Source organism: Manis javanica, chromosome 11, assembly GCF_040802235.1.
Source record: "Manis javanica isolate MJ-LG chromosome 11, MJ_LKY, whole genome shotgun sequence".
Lineage (NCBI taxonomy): Eukaryota > Metazoa > Chordata > Mammalia > Pholidota > Manidae > Manis > Manis javanica.
Genome location: NC_133166.1, coordinates 52,836,570 through 52,859,288, shown reverse-complemented (window position 1 = coordinate 52,859,288; position 22,719 = coordinate 52,836,570). Strand labels below are relative to the sequence as shown.

Genomic DNA, 22,719 nt, shown 5'->3' with positions numbered 1-22,719 from the left:
TGGATCAAAGTATGGATGTTCAAAATGGATCAAAGACCTGAATGTAAGTCATGAAACCATAAAACTCTTAGAAGAAAACATAGGGAAAAATCTTTTGAATATAAATATAAGCAACTTTCTCCTGAACACATTTCCTTGGGCAAGGAAAACAAAAAATGAACAAGTGGGACTACATCAAACTAAAAACCTCTCTGTACAGCAAAGGACACCATCAGCAGAACAAAAAGGCATCCTACAGTACGGAAGAATATATCTGTCAATGATTTATCTGATAAGGGGTTAACATCCTAAATACATAAAGAATTCATATGCTTCAACATCAAAAAAACAAATAACCTTATTTAAACAATGGGTGGAGGACCCGAACAGACATTTCTCCAAATTAGAAATACAGATAGCCAATAGGCACATGAAAAGATGCTCCACATTGTTAATCATCAGGGAAATGCAAATTAAAACCACAATGAAACGTCACCTCACACCAGTTAGGATGGCCAACATTCAAAAGATAAGGAACAACAAATGCTGGTGAGGATGCAGAGAAAGAGGAACCCTCCTACACTGTTGGTGGGAATGTAAATTGGTACAACCATTGTGGAAAGCAGTATGGAGGTTCCTCAAAAAACTAAAAATAGAAATACCATTTGACCCAGTAATTCCACTCCTAGGAATTTACCCAAAGAAAACAAGATCCCTGATTTGAAAAGACATGTGCCCCTATGTTTATCACTGCACTATTTACAATAGCTGAGATATGGAAGCTATTCCATATCAGTAGATGAATGGATAAAGGTGTGGTACATATACACAATGGAGTATTATTCTGCCATAAAAAGAAGAGAAATCTTCCCATTTGCAATAACATGGACGGATCTAGAGGGTATTATGCTCAGTGAAATAAGCCAGGCAGAGAAAGACAAATACCAAATGGCTTCACTCATTTGTTGAGTGTAAAAACAAAACAAAACAAAACTGAAGAAACAAAATAGTAGCGGACTCACAGATTCCAAGAAGGGACTAGTGGTTACCAAAAGGGAGGGTTTGGGGTGGAGGGGAGGGAGAAGGGGATTAAGAGGCACAATAATTCACAATCACAATATAGGTAGGTCACAGGGACAGTAGTACAGCATGGAGAATACAATTAATGACTCTATAACATCTTACTACATTGCTAGACAGTGACTGCAATGGAGGGGGTTAGGACTTGATAATACAGGTGAATGTTGAACCACTGTGTTGTATATTTGAAACCATCATAGATTGTATGTCAATACTTTAATTTTAAAAAAGGATGTAATTAGTGCTTTCAAAAACTACTAAATAGATCACATGTGGGAAGTTATTCCTAAAGTAGTGAAGACTGAGTATAATACAAACCACCCTCAAAGCATTCACTAACTAGCACATTATTTTCCCTTACATACACACACATACCAAGGCCTCAGATGAGGATTCACTTAAGGAAAAAAAAAGATTCTCAACTAACTGGAACTAAGATTCACCAGGAAAACATTGAGTTCACACTTTTGAGTCCCAACTAATCTTTTGAGTCCAGACTAATGTACCACAGAATCTCTAGATTAGTGGTTTTCTAATCTCGATTAATATGCCATATAACTACACCTTAGACTCTCCTGGCATTGGTGGAGGGGGGGGGGTCAGCATTCAAAAACTATCATCTGAAACTCTGGGGATGATGCCAGGGAAAAGCTAGGTTTCCCAAGTGATTCTATGTACCAGGCTGCAACCATCTCCCTAGCAAGATCTATTGGCCACCTTCATGACCCTAGTGAGAGCCCCTATCTTCCCTGAAGGATTAATATAAACAATTTCCATTTGTGGGGAAGACACTGTTACAATACCAAAACCACTGATTTGACTTGGAATGGCTTACTTGTAATCTTGATGTACAATATATTTTCAATTGTTTCCTGTAAATACTGAAAACCTATTGACACCTTTCAGTAAGATTTTTGGCTGCAAGGAGTGGAAATTCTAATGACCTCAAAATAAGGGGAATTCACTGCAAGAAAAGGCTGGCAGAGCTAGAGGTCAGTACTGCCCTATCTCCCCAAGACACACAGGCACTCTCAATTCTTCTCTGCTTCTTACTACAGTCTACTTCATTCCTCTCTCTGGATGAGACTTTTTTTTTAGTTGTTGCTCCCTCATAATTTATATTTTTCTATATAGAATTTGACTAGCCAAACTTATTTTTGCACAAAGTTAGTCTCATTCACCTATAGATAGGCTATCCTTGGACCAGTTCTTAGCCCTACTCACCTAGGGTGCTGGTGAAGCTCATGGTCACATAAGTATTGGGTGTATAAGTGGGGATGGGGCCCCAAAGACACCATCATAGATTAGTGAATGAGGTCACACAGCAAATGACTGACAGGGCTGGTGATACAGGAAGATTGTCCAAGACATTCAGGGTAGCACCCGACCTGCAATTTAAAACTTTGCCAATGCTTGCAGTAAACATGACCATTTTTCTCAAAACTTGATTCTGTTCTTCTTATGAAGTTTGAGGTACACTGTGGTTTTCCTAGAGTTTCCATGAAATTATTCTAAGCTGCTGCTTCTAAGACCATGAATATAACTAGGCAGTTAGTTCAGTCTTCTCCCCTGAGAGATGTTTTGGTTGCCAAATAATCATACTATTTGATTATGTACAAAATAAAGGTTTCAAATCAGAAAGTACACAGTTGCTCTGCCAACAATGGTCTCACCACACTTTCAGTAGTTTCTTTCTGAGAACTTCCTCACACTTAAATCATCAACTATCTTCTCTCTTTCACCTTACTGTAACGAAAGCTGCCTTCTCTTCTAGGCTATGCAGCAGGGGCGGGGTGAACAGCCCTGACAAAAGTTACCCCCTGCTTTAGTAGGTGAATTGGTATCATAGGTATTATAGATATAAATCCTCAACTTTCTCCCATTTAAAGACTAATCAATATCAGTTATCTTAGAAAACAAAAGATCACTGACATACTAGCATATTGATATGTTTTCCCTATCTAATTTAACAGTCAAGTTTAAATAGATAAAATTCAGTTTCATTTTAATCCTTTGATTTTATTATTGTAAAGATAAACAACTTCAAGCTGTATTGTAATTGTATTATACATCTACATCTTGACAGCACAGCAGTTCCAAAATGATCATTAACTTCGATAAAAAGTTGTATAAGACTAGCTCTAATGACCAATTTACAAGAAATACAGGAACAAAGGAACATGATAAGGAAAGTATATTTTGCAATCAGCAAAATCCAGACTCTGGGAAACTGAAGAACAACTAACCGGGTTTATTCAACAGAGACAGAGAAAGAAAAGGAGGAGAAAGAGAAGGGAAAGAGGGATAGAGAGAAAAATCTATAGATTAAAAAAAGACTTAAAAAAGCACATTAACCAATTGCAGTTTATGACCTTACTTGAATATCTGTATGAATAAACTGTCAAAATCATTAGATTAGAAAATTTGAACACTTATTGCATATTTGATGACATTAAGGTATTGTGGTTTATGTGCACATACTGATGATACTGTGGTTATGTCTTTAATGTAAACATTTTAGCCATACATAATAAGATTTTATAGGTGAAGGGATATGATGTCTGTAATGTGCTGGGGAGGGAGCAAGGAACGGGTGGGAATGTAGAGTAAACAAGACTAGCCATGAGTTGACAACTGTTGCAACTGGATGATGAGTACGTGGGAATTCATTTTTCTGTGCTCTGCCATTTTTTTACACGTTTGAAATTCTCCACAAGTATTAAGAGATGTTAAAGCATTAGGACATTTTGATTTCTCACTTGCTTGTACCTTATGATGGTTAGCAACTTCATATGATCATAGCTGAAGTTTCTACCTTATATGTTTAAGGAGTTCCTTTCAAAGTACAAACCACACTTCTATTAACTTGTAATTACAAACCTCTTTACTGTTTAATACTTTCTTATGTAAACACTATAATGTCATATCATTTAAATTCCTATGACAGTCTCTACAATATTGTGCACAATTATAAATCAACTCACCTACGAGGGGTCAATACTTAGCAGCAATACACAACCTAATACTTAGTTTCAGACATGAAAGATTATACAAAAAAAGTTTTATTAATTACAGTTTAATAGTTACAAGAACATCCAAGATTGCAAATGTGATTAGATCTTTAGGATACATAATTTATTGTTTAAAATACACAAGTTATATACAGACATTAGAAACTCAGTCTCCAAAATACTCAGTAAAGATGCTTGGGTGACACTTATAAAACTGACCTAGTAACTTCTTCTTCTCTTTGGCAGACAGTTTTGAATCCTTATCAATAGTTTTTAGTAAAGTCAATAGTTCATCCTTGGTTGTCTCCCGTGTATGGTCAGAATAATCACTTTGATCAATTCTCTGGCAATAAATATATCCTTAAAGTTTAAAAGTAAAAAGCTCAGTTAATGACTCTATCCTCAGACATAACTAGAAAAATCAAGCAGTATTTTTATATTTACAACTGTATTCCCTATTTTGTAAAATGCACTGACAATACTAAGCTCTGCTGACTTTCTAACCCTGGTCAAGTTGTTTTTTGACATAAGGAGATACTTTACTAAGTCTGCATAATAGGAGACTGTTTAGCATTTAGTTGAAATTTAAGTACAATTACTTACAGAAAAACACTTTCAAATAAACACTAGTAATTTATCTTTGGAAGATCCTCAGATTACCTGTGTCTCCATTTGGATCTCTTCCCTTCTGAATGGCCATGAGCTTAACACTGACAATTTTATGTAGAGTTCCAGGAATCTTAAAGAAAAGAAGGGACATGGGACATTATTCAAATGCAATTTAATCATAATCTATTACATAAGCTCAACTTAAGCATTTGCAGAGTTTTACCTTAAAAACATCTTTTTGATGATCCATTAAAAAAAGTACCAGAAGATCAGTTTTGCCTTTGGATAAATTCTTACTGTCAACAATAGCTTTTGAGAATATCCTTTTTACCACCATTCTGTTTTCACTCTATAAAAATAAAATAAACACACCCAATGGTATACATTTAAAAGAATAAGTTTACTATAAAAGGCAATATTAAATATTAAGTTATCTATTTCAGCATACTTGATGCTGATGATGGAATAATCTGACATGTGGGTCCTATAAGTACTAAGGATACTCAACACAATTAACATTTAGACAAGACTTACTTCTTTCTGTAATTTAAATTCAGAAGGATGTGCTGCAATAGCCATGAAATACAACAGTCTTCTAAATTCTTCTCTATTTTGGGGTTCCAAGAGCTTTAGAAAGAGCTGAGTAGCTTCTAAGGCTATTTCTGTCTTCCCATTCACTTTAGCCAAAAGAAAAAACTTCTTTTAATTTTGACTAAATATGACTATATTAAAGGGAAAAAAATTCAAGTTAAAGCTTACTCAAAACTATTTTCAAAAGCAAAACAAAACAAAAAGACTAGAAATTGCAATGAATGACCAGTACCATCAAGGAAGCCTAGACTCAACTTGGCAACTAAAACCCTAAGTCCTTGTCATATAATAATCTTAGGATGTTAAATCTACCTCTTGGCTTTGGAAGTTACCAGCCTATGTTTTTCATTAATTCAATACATTTTGAGGGTACACTATGTGTACGGTACTGATGTATCCGACTCTGAGAAAAATAGAAAGGATCCTATGAAACCCCCAATTTGTTTTCAACAAACCAAGTGGAAGTCTGGCCTCCTGGCAGAGGAATACACCAGAGTGTCTGCCATTCTGAAGAGACTGAGGCAGAATGGTGATGGTGCTAGTATGCTTTTAGCTACTCTCTGCTTTTTTTAAGCTTCCTTTGAATGAGAGCAGCATTCTCCCAGGGCAACCAGAAGTTCCTGCACAACTTTAGAGCTTGTTAAAGCCTCTTTCCAAAAGAGCCATAGAGGTCTTGGAATAAACATACTTTTCATGGATTAATCCAAGTCCACTCCCAGCTTTAAGTAGCACCACTCTGGTTAATTTTGAGGACATTTTTTTCTTTTCCTCCAAATGACAAATTCTAGTATCCAGTAAGATCTTACCTACCTAAGAGTTCTGCAATTCCATTATGAACATCAGATAAGTGATTTAACAAAGGTTCCCTACTACTGTAATATCTGCCAATGGCATCAAACAGAAGTTCTTTCACTAAATCTATTCTATTTGGTTGCTCAGGAAAGTTTCTGCTGATGTCTATCACCATTTGGTCTGGAAGGTATTCCAAACAGTCAATTGCTGCAGAGAGCCACTCATCTTCCCTATGGTAGGAAGAAAAGAATTATTTTAAAAAGCAAAGAATAACACAAATAACACAGTACCTAATTTACTAGCTATTTCAAGTTTGCCACAGGATGAATTTCTACACACTTAAAGATATGTGTAATTCTTTTTAATATATAGCTCAGTCATGTGTCAGAAATAAAAAGTTCAACTTAAAATAGGTCTTTTTCCTTTTTAAGCAAAAACAGAAGCTATCCACTATAATACAGAGTTGAAAGAATATTAAAATTCAAAACTCTACTCTTCAAATCTGCAGTGGAAGCCCAGAGATTCTGTGACTTGCTCAGGTTCCCAGGCAGCACTAGAACACAGATCTGTCTCCTAGACCAGACCAGTATTTTTCAAATACAGTATTGCTTACTTCAGAGCTTTGAGTATGCTCTATAATCTTTCACTTTAACAAGGAGAGAATACAGGAAGGTAAGTTTGGGTTTCAAAATAAGTATTAATTATCTTTTCTAACAAAATGTCAGCTGGGTAACTTCAGAAAATTGCTGCATTTCAAGAAATGAAATGACTTAATATTTAATTTGTTAATATACATAGTTTAAAAGAACACCATCAATCACGTGCTCTACTACAATGGATGTAGGACAACTATTTCTGCCACCACCCACCCAGGTGAATTATCTTGGCTGAGGTCATGTCACCTCTCTGGGCATCAGCTTCATCAAGGTTATAGTAAGATGCAGCTAGATGATCTTTAAGGTTACCTCTAGCATAATGTCTCCTTCTGTATTTAAAATTTAAGGTAATTATAGTATGTTTTCACATTTTACTTTATATTGTAGAAATTTAAATTCTTATAGAATAAGCTTCCTATTATATTTGCAAAATTCCAGAACTAGTATGTTGGGATTAACTTTTTTCATAAGGTTTTAAGCTACCTTCTGACACTCAGTTGTTTATTAATAGCTCATTGGAATGCAGAACTGGTAGAGTACTGGAAATGTAAGTTGTATTCCTTTCAAACATCTCCATCTCCCTAACTGTACTGGAATACTTTCTGCTAAGGCAAAATAATAAAAAATTAAGTAAGCTAGAAAATACAAGCTTTTAACCTTTAACAATTTTAACTTAGAATTTCAAAGATATAAGAAATATAAAACACTTCCTTAAGGAAAAAAAATCATAATTCCCATAATGCAAACTTAACGCCTTCCAATCTCAAGGTTATATTCAGGAGAATGGCAATCAGAGATGAAGGCAGGAAATCACTTTCACTATATTTCTTCAGTGAAACTAACTTTAAAAATACATATTTAACAGGCATTCTAGTGAGATATAAAAGCATATGTAGTCAAAGGATTCTAAGAATTTGCCAAATCTATTTCGTTTCAGATGCCTTTGAAGACCAGACAACCCTAAGAGATTAGACAGCTCTACATTTTAACCAAGATAAGATGGAGCATAATCATTTTCTTCACTTGATGTGCAAGTAAGCTATATGTGAAACAAAAATGAATATGAAAAATAATGAAATTTAAATCTCTTTTCCTAATTTTAACCAAGGTAATTTTGTTTATTTCTCAAATACTGACAAGGCATATCTCATCCTATGGACAGAAGAATGAAAAAGATTATCTTAAAACCATTATCATAATCTTCTTAGAAACACACTCAAATTATTATATGTATTTCCACATACTGAGAGTCACTATAAGCCTTGAGAATTCCTCGATCCAGATAGTTACTGTTGTTGACCAAATCAGACTGCCTCTTAGGCAGAGGAACTCTGGGTACAACCTCTTGCTGTTTGAGTAAGGAGTCAAGAAGTGGAAGGTCTACAAGTTGTAATAGACGCCCGATTGTTTCTTCTTGCCATACTTCATTAATAACTACACAGGAAAAATCACAAGGTGAAAAGTAACAATTATTAGTTACCAAACCCTCACCACAATATTTATCTAGGTAGGTCAAAGCTAATAAGTTTGTGGCAAAAAAAGAAAAAGAAAGAGAGAGAAAGAAAGAGGCAATTTTATGAAGTAGTTCCTTACAACAAAGTAAAACAATTCAAGATTTGTTTAAAGTGTAGGAGAATAGACTTTGGACAACAGGAATTCTTTTCATTTTTGTACTGTAGAAAGCAATAGGCAGAGATAAGAGATCAAGTCATATAACATGTTAATAAGGACTCTGGAAGAAAGAATGATTCATTCAATCTAAAAACTGGTTTGAAACTATTGGCTGCAGATTATTCCACTCAGGGTTTCCACAACTGGGATGGGGGAGGGAAGGTGGAAATCAGTCATTAAATTACATTCCATTGCCACAGACAAGGAAGAACTTAAGAATTCTGTTAATGTTTTAATGTAATTTTGAAATTTTTATTTAACTCAGTGAAATCTAAAGGAAAGAAATATCTGAGAGTATATTTTAAATAAATAAAAATCTGCATGCAAAACATTTCAGATTTGAATCTCTGCCAGCTGATAGGACAAAAGTCAGTGTTCAAGAATTGCAACACTGATCTATTTGTTAAAGATAATAGACCTCTGTTAAAACTTAACATAAACAGCTTTAATACACAGTGCTCTTTCTTTGTGCTTTGAATATTTAAATTCTAATAAAAGTTAAGATTGAAAATTCTAAGTAACTGTATTTGAGGTTAGTCTTCTGTCTCTCACCCATATCACCTTTAGCTTACCTTGTGGAGACAAGGTTGCAGAGATATTTACATGAGGGGAATTAGCAGGCTTTAAACTCAGATTTTCCCACAGATCTTCTAAACTTGCTGATTTGATATCAGATGACTTAAATAATGCATCTGCATACCTAAAAAGAATTTATTTCATAATGTTTATTAGTAAGCCTACAGAAACATTTTAATATTTGAAGGATGACAGTTTCTAGAAAGTCTGTATTTCAGAACAAAAGCAAAACAAATGCAAATTATAGAAGTAGAAAAAAAAAATCCCACTTTCTTTCTCAGACCTAAATATACATAACCTTAAATAAATTCTCCTTTAAACATTTAGATTTAAGTAATTTAATAACTAAAATTTTAGTTTCCAATTTTAAAACATAAACTTCATTACGCTACTGTTTTTATGTGTTATCTGTATTTCTGGGGCATTCTCTTGTGCACAGTTCTCATCATTTTCCAAACAGAGATCTACAACCCATTATCCACAGTTCTGAAACCCAAGAAGGTTTGAAAATTCTAGTTTATTCATAGTGACAAAACCTGTCCTGAACCTATCAAAGTCTTTATTTATCCCATTAGTATGAATATTTTGTTTACTGCAGAAATACTAATGTGTTTGCTTATGAGATAGTTGTTCTGGGTTCCTCTAAGAATGTTATCTAATATACAGTATATGAAAATTACCCTTCTAAAATTTCCAAAGTTCCAAATCCTGAACACATCTGGTCCCAAAGGTTTCAGATAAAGAGAGTGGACCTGCATTTGGGAAATAATGATTGTGCCCTACCTTCTCCTCCTATTTCCTTCCTGTACATAGAGATAAATTTTATCATGTTCTAAGTATAGAGTCAAAAAACATTTGAAAGTCAATACAGTAAAATTTCATATCTGAATTAAAGAGCTTCAATTACACAGTCACCACTACACAGCTTAGTTGAGGGAAGTAAAAGGGGAAAGTTGTTTTATTTCATGACAAATAACTAAGATAATTATGTTCTTATCATCTACATCCATTTCAAACACTGGGTTCTGTCCCCTGCGTTCCATTTAAATGACTCTTCCACCACCACTGCTACCTCACCCTTACCTGTAGACTGAAATAGTGCAGTGATACCTAACTTGCTCTCCCCATTAGGCTGTCCATACAGCTGCCAGGATAACCTTTCTAAAATACAGTCTCATATTCCTTAAAACCTTTCTGTGGCCTCCCCAACATCTGTTATGATCAACTGGAAACTCTTTAAAACGCATATGAAACCCTCTGTATTATGACTCTCACATGCCCTTCACACTTCACATCTGCCATTTTCTTGATTCTAGTGTTACCCTACCTTGCGGGCCTTCACCCTTTATGTCCTCATACCACTTTGTGTATAAACTCACTAACATTTTTACAGTCTGTAATCTGAAGGATAAAATCAGAATTTGTTGTTTCTACTAAATATAAAATATGAACAAACAAGAATTCTAGGAGACACCAAATAAAAGTTCACTGTACTTTATCAAATTTACCTACAGACCCAGATTTTAGCCTAATTTAGTTTTTCAAAGATAACATAAAGCTAGTCAGCATCACATTAAAAAGTAGACAAATCTTGTCAATATCCCTATGAAAATCGAAATATACTAACCTGGAAGGTGAATATATGTTGTTCTCTTTGCCAAATTGACTGTCTTGGTTTGTAATCGTTGTGAATCTATAAAGGCTGCAACTACTGTCTTCAAATGTAGGTTTTTTGTCTTTTCCAAAGACTTTGGTTGGAACTGCTTCAAATACTTTGTAGTCCATAAGTGCTTGACATACTCTTACCACTTTGGCCCGAGGAATATCTACATCACCAAAATATTTATTCTGAATTAGGTGAGAAAAAATGACATCCACAGCTTCCGAACCAACAAAGCAGTCATTGTGTCTTTTTAAACGGTGCCTTCGTTTTTTCACTTCCACTTGTGTTTGAAGAGTATTTATAATGCTGCTCCATACATATGTGGCTCCAAATGGTTTCTGGGCCACACTGAACCCTGGAATGGGAAAGATCAGAGAGTAATCTTGTTCATTTGTAATAAGGTCTAAATAATCCTTAAGCAAAAAGTGGCAATTTCCAAAGTTATTAATAAGGAACAATTACGAGAACTAATTATTGTTATTGGAATATTATCAGTAGTGATTCATTAAAAAATTTAGCGCTTATTATAGGCTGAACACTGTTCTTCCTATGTGTGAGGATACAACACTGAGCAAAATTAAGTCCCTCCTCTCATGAACTTAAACTTTGTGGAAAGAAACAGATAATATAAATGTTTTAGGTCAATGTTATTTAAGAAGAAAAAGCTGGGTAAGGAAGAGAATGCTATTTTACGTGGGATGTCAGAAAAGACCTTTCTAACAAGGGGACATCTGAGCAGAAGCATGAGTAAAGCCAGGAAGTAAGCTGTGCAGTATCTGGGGAAAGAGCATAAAGACAGAAGGAGCAAAGGCCCTGAGAAGGGAGTGCAACGGGCTAGGACAGCAGTAAGGAGGCAGGCTGGCCTTAGTGGGCAATGAAGGGAAAGAACAGTAGGAAGTGAGATCAGAGAGGAGTAGCGATAGGGCTTGGGACAGGGGTGGATGCAAATCAAGTAGGACCTTGTGGCAGTTACTAATTATGTGCAACAAACTCAGTAGAGTTCCTTACATAGTACCTCACATAGATGATCTAATCTTCATAGCAAGCCTGTGAGGTAGATATCTTCTCTATTTGAGAGATGGAAAACAGATTCACAGAGGTTAAGTGTAACTTCCAGACATTACACTGTAAGAGATGGTACTAGGATTTGGATCATTGTCCAAATGATTTTATTTATCATACGGATAGACTTATAGATATACACACACACTTGGTTATTGGAATAAACTAATATTTGTAAAGCTTTCTAGTCCACAGACTTACGAGTTAAGTACTTTATAAGCAGGGTAAACTAACAGTTTGGTACCTGCCCAACAGGAGCTTACAACCTACAGCACAGATAGGAACAGCACAGAAAGAAAAGAGGTTTAGGCCAAAAAGAAAAAAAGATTTATCTCTTTCAAAGATTTATCATATTTTTCCTCATTGTAATCAATTGATATTTGGCAAAACTACAAAGAAGAAAAGGAAAAACAATTAAAAAGAAAATGGACCTGAAATTTTAGAAGCTGATAGAACTACGTCCAGCTAATCATCAAGCTGGTGGCTGGCTGGTTTGCCCTCTTTCTTTATGTGAACAGAGAGTATGCCTTTTTGTGTGTTACACTTTTCAATGATTCTCTGAATTTTTAAACCCCCATTTTTGTTAAGTGCATTACTTCCTTTAATTTTAGGATATTTTGACAGAGAAGCTGAAAACTTACTGTTCCCCTTAAAGTAGTCTAAAAAGGACAACAATATGCATGAGTACAGTAGTAAGGAATAAGGGGAATTATATGAAACTGCTGCTGGAAACTGATTTCCTGCCTTATAGAATGTGTAAGATGAAAGCAAAGATAAGTTCCTGAAGGACATTAAAACTCTATTTTAAAACTGCACTAGAGTGCGGGACCTTGGGAATCCCTTTTTTGCATGCAACAAATATGAGTGTAGTGAACAATCACACCATATTCACTTACAGTGTAATTTGGTAGCGACTAGAAATTTTAACATCTTTATCATGAAAGTTTACCACAAAAAATCCTTTTACCATCTTTACCACACACACATAAAACCCTTTACTGTTTATTTGTATATTTCCAATATAAAAAGTAGACGGGTAATTCACTACCTACCCACTGTTAGATTAAAACAATCAGCATGATTTTTTCTAATTAGCAAAATACATCTAAAATTCAAGATACTTCATAACCCAGTACTAAACAAAGAAGGAAGTAAGTGATGGCCAGTCTTCCAAATATCATGTGAGTAGTTTAAAGAATTGAATTTGGAGACTCCACTAGATAAATCAAGCTGGAACTAGATTTACTACTGGTACAGTATTTAATCTCTACCAAATACAGTCAGAATCAGGCATTTCATAGAATCTCAAAATATGTCCAGGTCATTTCTGGTATCCAGAACTCAAGAGGAGCTGTGCTATTTCTAGCCACAATGACTAAATAAATGGCGTGTTAACAGTTAATACTCTTAGTTTCCTAATACCAGACCTGAGGTTTAAATGCTCTTTAGTCTTTTTCAAATCTTCATATATTACCAAAATTTGAGTACTTACAATATGACAAGCTCTGCCTTCTCTCATTTAATCCTGATAAACTTCTCTGAAATACTTATTAATAACCCTATTTTGAGGAAATTGAGGCCCAGTGAATTAAACTTGTCCTCAGTGTCACAGGTGGTAAATATACATTAGCTTTCTCAAGTATTTAAATATAAATACATCAAAAATAAGCTACCAGACAGTTTTAGCATTAACTTTTTGTTGAAGACTTGAATTAAGGGAAAGAGCTTTAAGGGAGCTAATTAGATTGGAAGAAGCAAAACAACTTTAACATTTGTGAACCCTTGACCAAGCTATTTAAAAACACTTAGTTATTCTGCTAAAGTAAAGTAGGATATCATAAATTTTATACTATACACTAAACACAGTACACAGGGGTGAGACAGGAAAGGAAAATTCAAACTTGTAGAGATCAGAGTGCCTTTAGAGTACCAAAGAAACAGACTTCTGGGCTAGTGATAATAATAATGATGAAACATTTATCATACCAATTGACCTACAAGTAGGTTAGTATACAAATCCTAAAAGATAAGGCTGAGTCACTCAGTTTGAAATCAGTAAGACAACTGAAGGGGAAGAGAGGTAGGGAGTCACAGCCTTAGTGACACAGAAAAGGCTATTATCTTCACAGGGGAATTATGAAGTAAAGAATAAATTTCCCCATATTAACTTACTGCTTAAATATAGAAAATCAGGAAGTTTCGCAGGTTGGATAACACAGTATAAAAGATTAAAGAACAGGTTAGAGCAGGGGAGTAGACACCTGTGAGCCACACATTTCAGAGTCCTCCAGGCACAATGCAACTCAGCCCTTTCAGGTCCCCTCTGTTCTCACTGACCATTAATTCCCAACCATTGCATCCTGGGATATTTCCCCTCCAGCATCACCACCCACAGACCCAAACAAGCTCATGTTCATACAGATACCTCAATACATAACATACCTGGGACTTGACAAGTAAATGTGCCAAAACCCACACCAGGATAACCTGTTTTTTAATGCTGACTTCAACAATTGAACACATCTGGTTTAAACTTATTTATCAGCTACAAGCTGAAATGAACATTGGTATAGCAGACCATGGCCCAGTAAGTGAATTATTATGATTTCTAAACAGGATTCAAGAGACCAGAAGTATACAATGAATGCTTTATTAAGTCTAGCAATCAGAAGTTAAGCTTCAGCTTATCATCAAACCTCATTTGCATATGAGCTGGACAATTCATTAAAATTATCACTATCTACATTTTGATGCTTCCGTATTTACATTTGGTCAAGTGTGTTCAACAAGCATTATAACTAAAGGATCAAAGAATTGAGAGACCAACAGCGAGAACCCTACATAAGAGAATTAATCTCTATAGTTTGCTTTCTTCATTTACCAATACAAGAGTTGAACACTATGTTTAGGATTGGTTTCAGGTCTAAACTGATTATAGGTGTTACACAGATTGACATTATACCTCTTTCCATTTAGATATGAACACTAAATAAAATATGGTAAGAAATGAAGCAACAAATTTGGTCCTATTAGATAAAAAGCTTCTTGGAAGGTGGCCTAACAAGAGGCTCAGAAATTGTTTTAAATTAGATCTAGTAACACTACACAAGCTCTTAAGTCACTATATAAATACAGGCTAGTTAACATTCTTTTTTCAAGCAGTCTTATCTTTATTTGCCTAAAAATAGCTATTTTTCAAAAGCCAAGACCGCCTTTTGCATGTACTTGAAATCTAACAAAAAAAAGTTGACCAACAATAAAAAAGTTAAACTTCTAATATTAAACTCTGATACATATATATATATATGTAATACTACTAATAGTCATCACTTCTAAACATGCACACTAATCATTATTACAATAATTCACTAAACATCAAGTCATAAGACATGTCAAAAAATTATTTACTCAAAAGTTACAAGGAAATAATCAGCAACAATGATGATCTATGCAGTCAGCATCAACTGTGGTCCTGCTATGAAAACCTATTAAAGGGCAAGAACAATTCGATCATCACTTCATATAGTAAGATTACTGCCAACTACTGAAGATTTATAAAGAGGAGTTCTTATGACTGAGTTTATTCCCCTCTGGGCATCTGGCAAAGACTGGAGACATTTCCGGTTGCCACATGCTGGGGAAGTATCTAGTGGGTAGGGGCTAGCAGTGCTGCTAAATAACTTGTGGTGTGCAGGCAGACCCCAAAACACAAACTGTGCCAGAGCTCAGAAGCCCCAAGTTAGCTGAATGCCAGTGAGACATGGAGACTTGTATTAATGCAGCAGGCACAGTGACAGGCTCTGTGGGTGCACAGAGTGAGATGAACAGTTGGGTTCCATCATTTATTAATGATACAATCTCAGGCAAACTGCCTAATTTTTCTATTGCAAAAAAAAGTTAATTCCACTTCTCTCAGTTACTTAGAGGATCATGAGACAATATATGTGAAGTGCCTCACACAGTACCAGCAATTAACAGATGGAGAGCTAAAAACAAGGGGGGAAACTGTCATAATCTAGACAAGTCTAAGGGGATGTGGACTCAATGTGATCTCTTGGGTAGGATCCTGGAACAGAAAAAGGACATTAGGCAACAACTAAGGTTACCTGAGTACAGTATAGAGTTTGGTTAACAATAATGTATCAACACTGGTTCATTAATTGTGACAAATGTATTATGCTTACATAAGAAGCTAATAAAGGAAACTGAGTGAAGGACATATGTAAACTCTATGTACTAACTTCATTACTTATTTGTAAATCTAAAATAATATTTTTAAAAGTTTATTTAAAAAGTAAAAAGAAAAGGGAAGGTCTCTTTCTTCCTCTTCCTTCCTCTGAAGGAAGAAGAGCCAGCCCCCACCCTTCATTTACCTGTTCATACTACCTTGATGACATGCCGAGTTCTGGAGTATTCAATCAAATAAAGACTAGATAAGAAGATGTGACACATAACAAGATTTAATTCTTCTTCAGAAAATAACAAATATATAAATCCTAAATCATTTAGGATTTAAGAGAATTTCAAGAATCTTTTCTTTTCCAAGAGAAGTTTTAAAACATTATCCACAGAATTGTCAAGACAAAGGAAAAAGGACTACATTTATTGCCCATTAACCAGAGCCTCCTGAAAACAGATGAATGTAGAGAACTTTGTTTTGTGACAAGAGTGAGAAAACCCTGCCATACACCAAGGCCAGCACGCAACACAGTTATGCATATTGGTTTGGGCAGTTCTGAAGTTTGTTTTCCTGTTATGCTGAAACAAAGACTGCTTTGGAAAAGAAGGCGTGCGGGCAGGTAAAGTATATAAAATATATCTGTCCTAGTAAGAACGATTTAAAAAATGTTAAGAGAACTATCAACAAGAGTGGCACTGGCCCCTGCTTTAATTCATACAGATTAATGAGCTAGCATATGGGAAGTACTTTGAGCTCCTTGGAAAAGTGGTATCAGGTGAATTCAAAGAATTAGGTTACAGTCGAAAGGGATAACAGGATAATATAAAACTTTCTTGTTTGTCTATACTAAAAGACAAATATCTTTTAAGTGCTTGCTGTAGGTTAGCATATACAGTTTTATTCCTTCAACATCAATCAGATGCCAGGTTCCAGGCCCTTTAAGATATGGAAGAGTTACTAACCAGGCAGAGAAACAAAGCACAAAGCTGCTCGCCAGAGCACACAAAGGGAATGGCAAGGAACCAAGAACTGAAGGCTCTTATTACTGTGCTCTCCAGAACTGTGACCAGGCAACCAAAGGGTGGAAGACGGATTAACAAATGCGAACAGGTACGAGGTTTCCAACTGCAGCAAGTACACAAATGAGAAAAGGCAGCTGTCCCGTCTTTGCCCATTGACCCTGGTATGCAGAGGACAGCAGTCTTTCCTTGGCTTTAAATCCACAAACCAACACTTCCTTGGGTTTAATCCCTTTGGGAGCCATTTATTAATTTTGAAATACTCTTACACCAGCTAAGAACCAGTTCACAAATGTCCAAAGCTCAAAACTGGTGCTTCAACTGTTAGAAGACAGGGTGCCACGCTTTTAAGCATGTAAAATATGGGGATTTCTTTTCACTCAGGAAGTGAGCCTAAAGATTTCTCAAGATTGTTTCCAGTATTTGATTTTAAATCCCCAAATCATGAAGTATTTCCCTTCACTCTTCTTCACAATTTAAAACAAGGAGAAATTCTGAATGTAACCATCATGTGCTTATCTGAATCCTTCATTAAATTGGAAAGTAAGGTTAATATTGTGATCCTTCTCCGAAAAGTACACATGAAAAGGAGTTCTCTATCACAATTGATTAGCATTTTGAAGAATAAAAGGAGCACTAGTAAGTCAAATGCAAGACTATGGCCACCAAGATGCACCCATTTGCCCCAAATCAACTCACTGACCACTGTCACCTTGAGGAAGGAGTCACAGTTTCACTGGTTGGCATTTTACAAATGAAGGGCTTTTGTCAGATAGGGAACTAATCCCTGTAACACCCCACACTGAGGCTACAGAAAGGGGGGAAAGTTGTAACATCTAAAAGGAGAAGAAAAGCCAAGTGTTATCTCCATCTTAACTATTTATTGAGCTGTAGAGACACTAGAATCAGAATTTTAGAACTGATCATCCAATCTGTTTGGACATGTAAAGAAACCAAGAAGCTAAGTAAACTCGCCCCAAATATATGATTAAGCTAGAGGCAGAATTCATCAACGTTTTTCCTGTCAAGCAACAATTTTTTTAAAGTCCAAAGCTTCTGTTCACTAAAATACTGCTTATCCAGAAAGTGCAACTAATAAATACTTTTTATGCCAAGTTCCTGCCGGTTGAACTTAAAGACCTCATCACTCCCAGAAGAGCGTGGAGAACCAAGTGGGCATGCGAGGCACTTGGCGCCTGGCCATACAGTGGAGTCAAGGTCTGTGCCTGGGGCAGGGGGTAAAGAGCTGCACCATTCCAGGTGGACTTGTCCCCGGGAACGATGTGGAAATATCTGCAGGCTTCGTGAGAGTGCCTGGCACGCTGCGGACGCACGGACGAGCGCGCGCGGCTGACTTAGCAGAAGCTGCTGTGAGGGCGGCAGGGTTGGCCGGCTAAGCCCACCAACGCGAGAGGGGCGCGGTCCGCCGGCCGCCGGCCCGAGAGGCCACAGCGGTGCGGAGCGCGCGGAAGCCGCGGCGGACCCGGCCGGCCCGGGCGGGGTTCCCGCCCCCCGCGAGAAGGGCAGGAACCCCCGGCCCGCTCCCGGCTCCCCACGGTCCCCTACCAGCAGCACCTACCGGGAGGCCTCTGCGCCGGGCTGTGGAGAGCCGACAGGTTCAGCGCCGCCGCCTTCTCCCGCACCGTGGCCATGGCCGCAGTCGCCCAAACGCCGGCTCCTAACACTGCTGCACCGCGAAGTGGGCGCCAGCGCCGGGCCGCCAGTTAACCGGCCCGGGACGGGGCGGGGCTCCCGCCAAGCCCCGCCCGCCGGTGTCACGTGGCCTCCCGGGCGCAGGATAGCCTGCGGCCCCTTCGGCGAGGGAAAGGTGCGGCCCGCACCCTCACGCGCGGTGAGGGCGGGTCCCGGCGCGAGCCGCGTGCGACGTGCTTAAGTGACCCGGTCCTGCGAGTCCGCGCCGCCTGCCTTCCGCCCCCCGCAGCCTGCATCCCACCCGGCTCGGCATCGCCCAGACTCAGGCAGGGTCCGACCAGCTGGGTGCGAGCCGCGTCTCGCCGAAGATTAACTGCCCTGCGCAGCGTCCTCACCTGCGATGAGGGTGTAGTATTAGTACCCACTTCTCGGAGTTTCTTCAGTGATTACACAAACAAATTCACATTCAGAATTTTAGTAATTGGGTCAGGAATGTAAGTGTTTAAAATTATGCTGATAAATGCATTGGGTTTTCCACTCATCCCTCCCCGTAAAGAACAAAACTCTATCTAGCCCAGGAGAGCAATGTCTAGAGGTCACAGCCAGGAAGGCAGTTAGCTGGCTGGCCTTCGGGTTGGCAGCCAAGAATATTGGTGCCGCCTCCAGAATAACTCTGGATCAGGTGTGTAGGGAACGAGTTCGCTATGGAAAAGGAGGGAAGGCAAGGAAGGAAGTAGAGGGCGGTCTATTAATGGGAAATAGAAACCTAGGAATCCCGGGGCCTGTGCTGGGGTACCTCTGAAAAGGTGAGTGATCTTAAGAGACCGATAATTCAATTGCCAGGCACTTTCCCTCGCCACCTCCCCACAAATTTAGGAATTTTGCAACCTTCGGTACATGTAATGAACGTGTTAGAAAGAAGATTCCTGTCTGGTTAGGTTATACATAAATCTACGCGGGAGTTCATTGTTTAGCCCACCAGAAGATTATCAGAAGAAACTCCTACATGTGGTTGTTTCAGATAACATACTAAGAACACACACATGTAGTTGTTTCAAATAATACATTCTAAGAAGCTGTGACCCTAAGGACCCGAGGTTAGTGGGCAAGACATGGGCAATTGCGGTTCTTAAGATTTAAACAGGTTGCCAAAGAGTCAGTCTTTTATGTGCTCTCCCCCTGGTGGTAGTAAAACCTTGCCTTACTTCAGTTCAAGGAATTTCCTTTGTCATTTCTCTACTGGTCACTGTTCACAGAGATAAGATACAACTAGGACCAGTTTCAGAAACCTAATAGTTAACTTTAATCTGTCCCATGCTGCAGAACAGAATGAACACACATGTCCATTCTCCCTATTTGGGAGAAAAAAAGTTCATTCTCTTTCTGAAAAGGAATCTTGACAAACACTAATACTGGGTTTTTTTGAAAAAGGCAGGTGACCTTAGTGACATAATTTATATAACATTTAAAATAATCTTTTCCAGGTAGTGCTGTATTTGTCTGCCTCACCCAAAAAGCTGTATTTTCTCTTCTCTGCCTAATCACATTCTATGCTCCCTGGAGGTCTAAATCATATCCCACCATCTTCACTGGACAGATTTTTCCAGATTATCCCGATTATTCCTTCTTTGACCATCAATGGCACTTAAGTACATTACTACTAAGCTCCCATTCCCCCATTCCCTTTGTATAGATACTACCTAATTATTTCAACACACACATCTCAATTGCCTAACAACACTGGAAAATCATTCAGGGCAGGGAGCACATTTTAACCTTTCAGATTTCATTCAGTATGTGGTCATGGGCACATAACCGATGTCTTGATTATCCTCATCATATACAGAGCCTTAAAAAAATGCCAGCTTTATACTTTCTAAAGTTTTGTGTTTAGTTAGCTTAGTTAAAAAAACTATTAAAAAATTCATTAAAAATTCCTCTCATATCTCATAAGTATCACAATTAGTTTATGACATGAAAGGAAAGGAAATTTCTTCCATCCCTTTCTGATCCAATACAGTGTTGTACTGTGTGCAGCCTTTTTTCTTTTTTCCTATACTGTAAAATTGCCAGCAGCACACACCCAGATTGTAATTTTTGCAACTACTTTTCATATGCACAGTTCTTTAAAATCACTTTCAATGAGTATTTCTCAAGCAGTGTGTTAAGTCAGTATTATGTTCAACATATGGGGAAATTTCATTTGATCCAACCTTGTTTAGGCCAGTCAAGAGGCAGGAAATGGAACAGAAAGCTTATGATTCAGTAGTCTGTTTCGGTACAATCCTAAATCCACAAAAAACAAACAAAAAAACAACCCACGACCAACACTTCAGGTTTCATAGCGAAGTAAACCATGATAAGTAAACTGTTTTGTTATTTCATTATTAAGGTGGCAATTTAGTGCCATCTTTTCACAATTAAAACAGAAAGGGTAATTTTTAAATTTCCACCTCAAATGTTGGCTAAATCAAATTTCAGGTTCATATTTTTAACCAAGGTTCACCCTACCAAAAATTGATGTAGTTGACTACCTGTGTTTAGGAAATTCATCCTTCTCAATATTCATTCCCATTTTTGGTACCAACAGTAGGAGAAATAAGGAAGAGAGCACTGAAAGTAGAAGGGAATTAAACCCTGCTTTCTGGAAAGGACCTGATACATAATTCATAAATTTGTGGTGAACTGAAGTTAGTAAACTATCTTTCCCAAGGTCCTTTCCATTTCAATCTTAATTTTTAATTGAGTACAGCAGGACTGTCCTCCATTAAATAAATTTGGAGCAACAGGACGTTACTGGATGGACATATTTAGGAGACAAAGGAAGATTTTATATGAGACAGCCTTGAAGCTGAGCTTTGAAAATGATAATTGGATATTACAGGAGAAAAAAAGTTTTTAATTTCTTTATTTATTTAGACTATTACAATGTCTTAAAAGCTTAAAGATTAAATATGTAAAATACTGAAAATATCCTCTTCTATACCTTAAACAGATTTTTCTCAGCAGCAGTTTGCATTGTTTGGTATACAGATTAATGTCAGGTCAAATAAGTTCATATCAACAAGTGTAAATAAATCTCATCACGCAGAAAAAAAAAATTAGATCTGCATCCTTATAATAGCCTTTAGAGGAGATCAAAGGTCCTGGATCTATGAAGACTCTTTAAATAGAATCTAAAAATCACATTCTAAAAAAAATTTCTACTGATAATGGTTCCTGCAGATTCCTGTCCCTGACTCCACTTTTTGATTTTCTGCTTCTGGGACGGTGTCGCTGAGAATCTCCATCATTTTTTTTTAATGTGGTGAAATACACAAATCATCATTTTTAACATGCACCACTGTTAATTATAATGCAGACTGTCAGAGAAACTAAATTTGAGAAATATTCTTCTAACACCTCATAAAGTTTCCTTTTACTTGATACGACACTTTTCACTCAATTTAAGTTCCAAGACAGTAGGTATTTTTGTCTTTTCACTGCTGTATCCTCAGTGCTTAGTTTCAAACCTGATTGGTAGTTGGTTCTGAACAATTTTTGTGAGTACCTGAAAAAATAAAATATTTCAGATGCAGTGTCAAGCAAAAAAAACAAAAAACATTCCAAATATACAATTTCCTGTTTACATTTACATGTATGATATATCTTAAGTATTTTTTAAAAAGCATATAATTCTTAATATAAAATTTTATACAATTTTACTTGGATATTAAATCATAGAAGACTGAGGAATAAATTACAATTAATAATTTACCTTCTTGTGCTTTCAAATACAGGACTTTTCAGGTTTTCTTGCAGTTGAAGGCTATGAGTTGTGTGAAAAAAATGAGAATAAATCACATTTACCATAAGTATTCTGTGGAAATATTTAAGTTATTCTCAGTTCATCCCCTTTATTCTTTATATAAACCACAAATTAACAATGGCCCTTCTCACGGAGTAGTGAAATACATTAAATGGTTGTTTTACTCTTTTGTCCTATACAAGTTTCAATTCATTAAAACCTAATATATGTCATGACCAATATTTAGAACCTAAAAGATCTGTAGTAAAGTTGCGTGAATATTTTGGGCTGGTAAACTAATAGAGATAAACTCTGACTATTGTTGTTATCATTTTATTGAGGTTCCCAGAATTTGGCTTAAATCAACTATTTCCTCTATTACAAATGCAG

The 22,719-nt window shown here is 36.8% G+C and overlaps 1 protein-coding gene across 1 annotated transcript; it reads right to left on the bottom strand.

The window, feature by feature from the left end:
- Positions 1-3,057: 3,057 nt before the first annotated feature.
- DEPDC7 (DEP domain containing 7) lies at positions 3,058-18,649 on the bottom strand. Its single transcript, XM_017658458.3, has 9 exons — positions 18,469-18,649; positions 10,593-10,983; positions 8,962-9,089; positions 7,963-8,152; positions 6,081-6,292; positions 5,214-5,356; positions 4,903-5,028; positions 4,731-4,809; positions 3,058-4,430 (listed from the first exon to the last, which is right to left on the bottom strand). Exons 1-9 carry the CDS (start codon positions 18,539-18,541, stop codon positions 4,237-4,239), a joined length of 1,536 nt encoding a protein of 511 aa, XP_017513947.1. The 5' UTR covers positions 18,542-18,649; the 3' UTR covers positions 3,058-4,236.
- Positions 18,650-22,719: the final 4,070 nt, after the last annotated feature.

Excerpts from the sequence above, each read along its gene's own strand:
- DEPDC7 (XM_017658458.3), bottom strand. The coding sequence starts at position 18,541 with ATGGCCACGGTGCGGGAGAAGGCGGCGGCGCTGAACCTGTCGGCTCTC. Across the intron at positions 10,984-18,468 it reads CCCGGCGCAGAGGCCTCCCG|GGTTCAGTGTGGCCCAGAAA; the intron begins GTAGGTGCTGCT and ends TTCCCATTCCAG. Across the intron at positions 4,810-4,902 it reads ATCAAAAAGATGTTTTTAAG|ATTCCTGGAACTCTACATAA; the intron begins GTAAAACTCTGC and ends CTTTTCTTTAAG.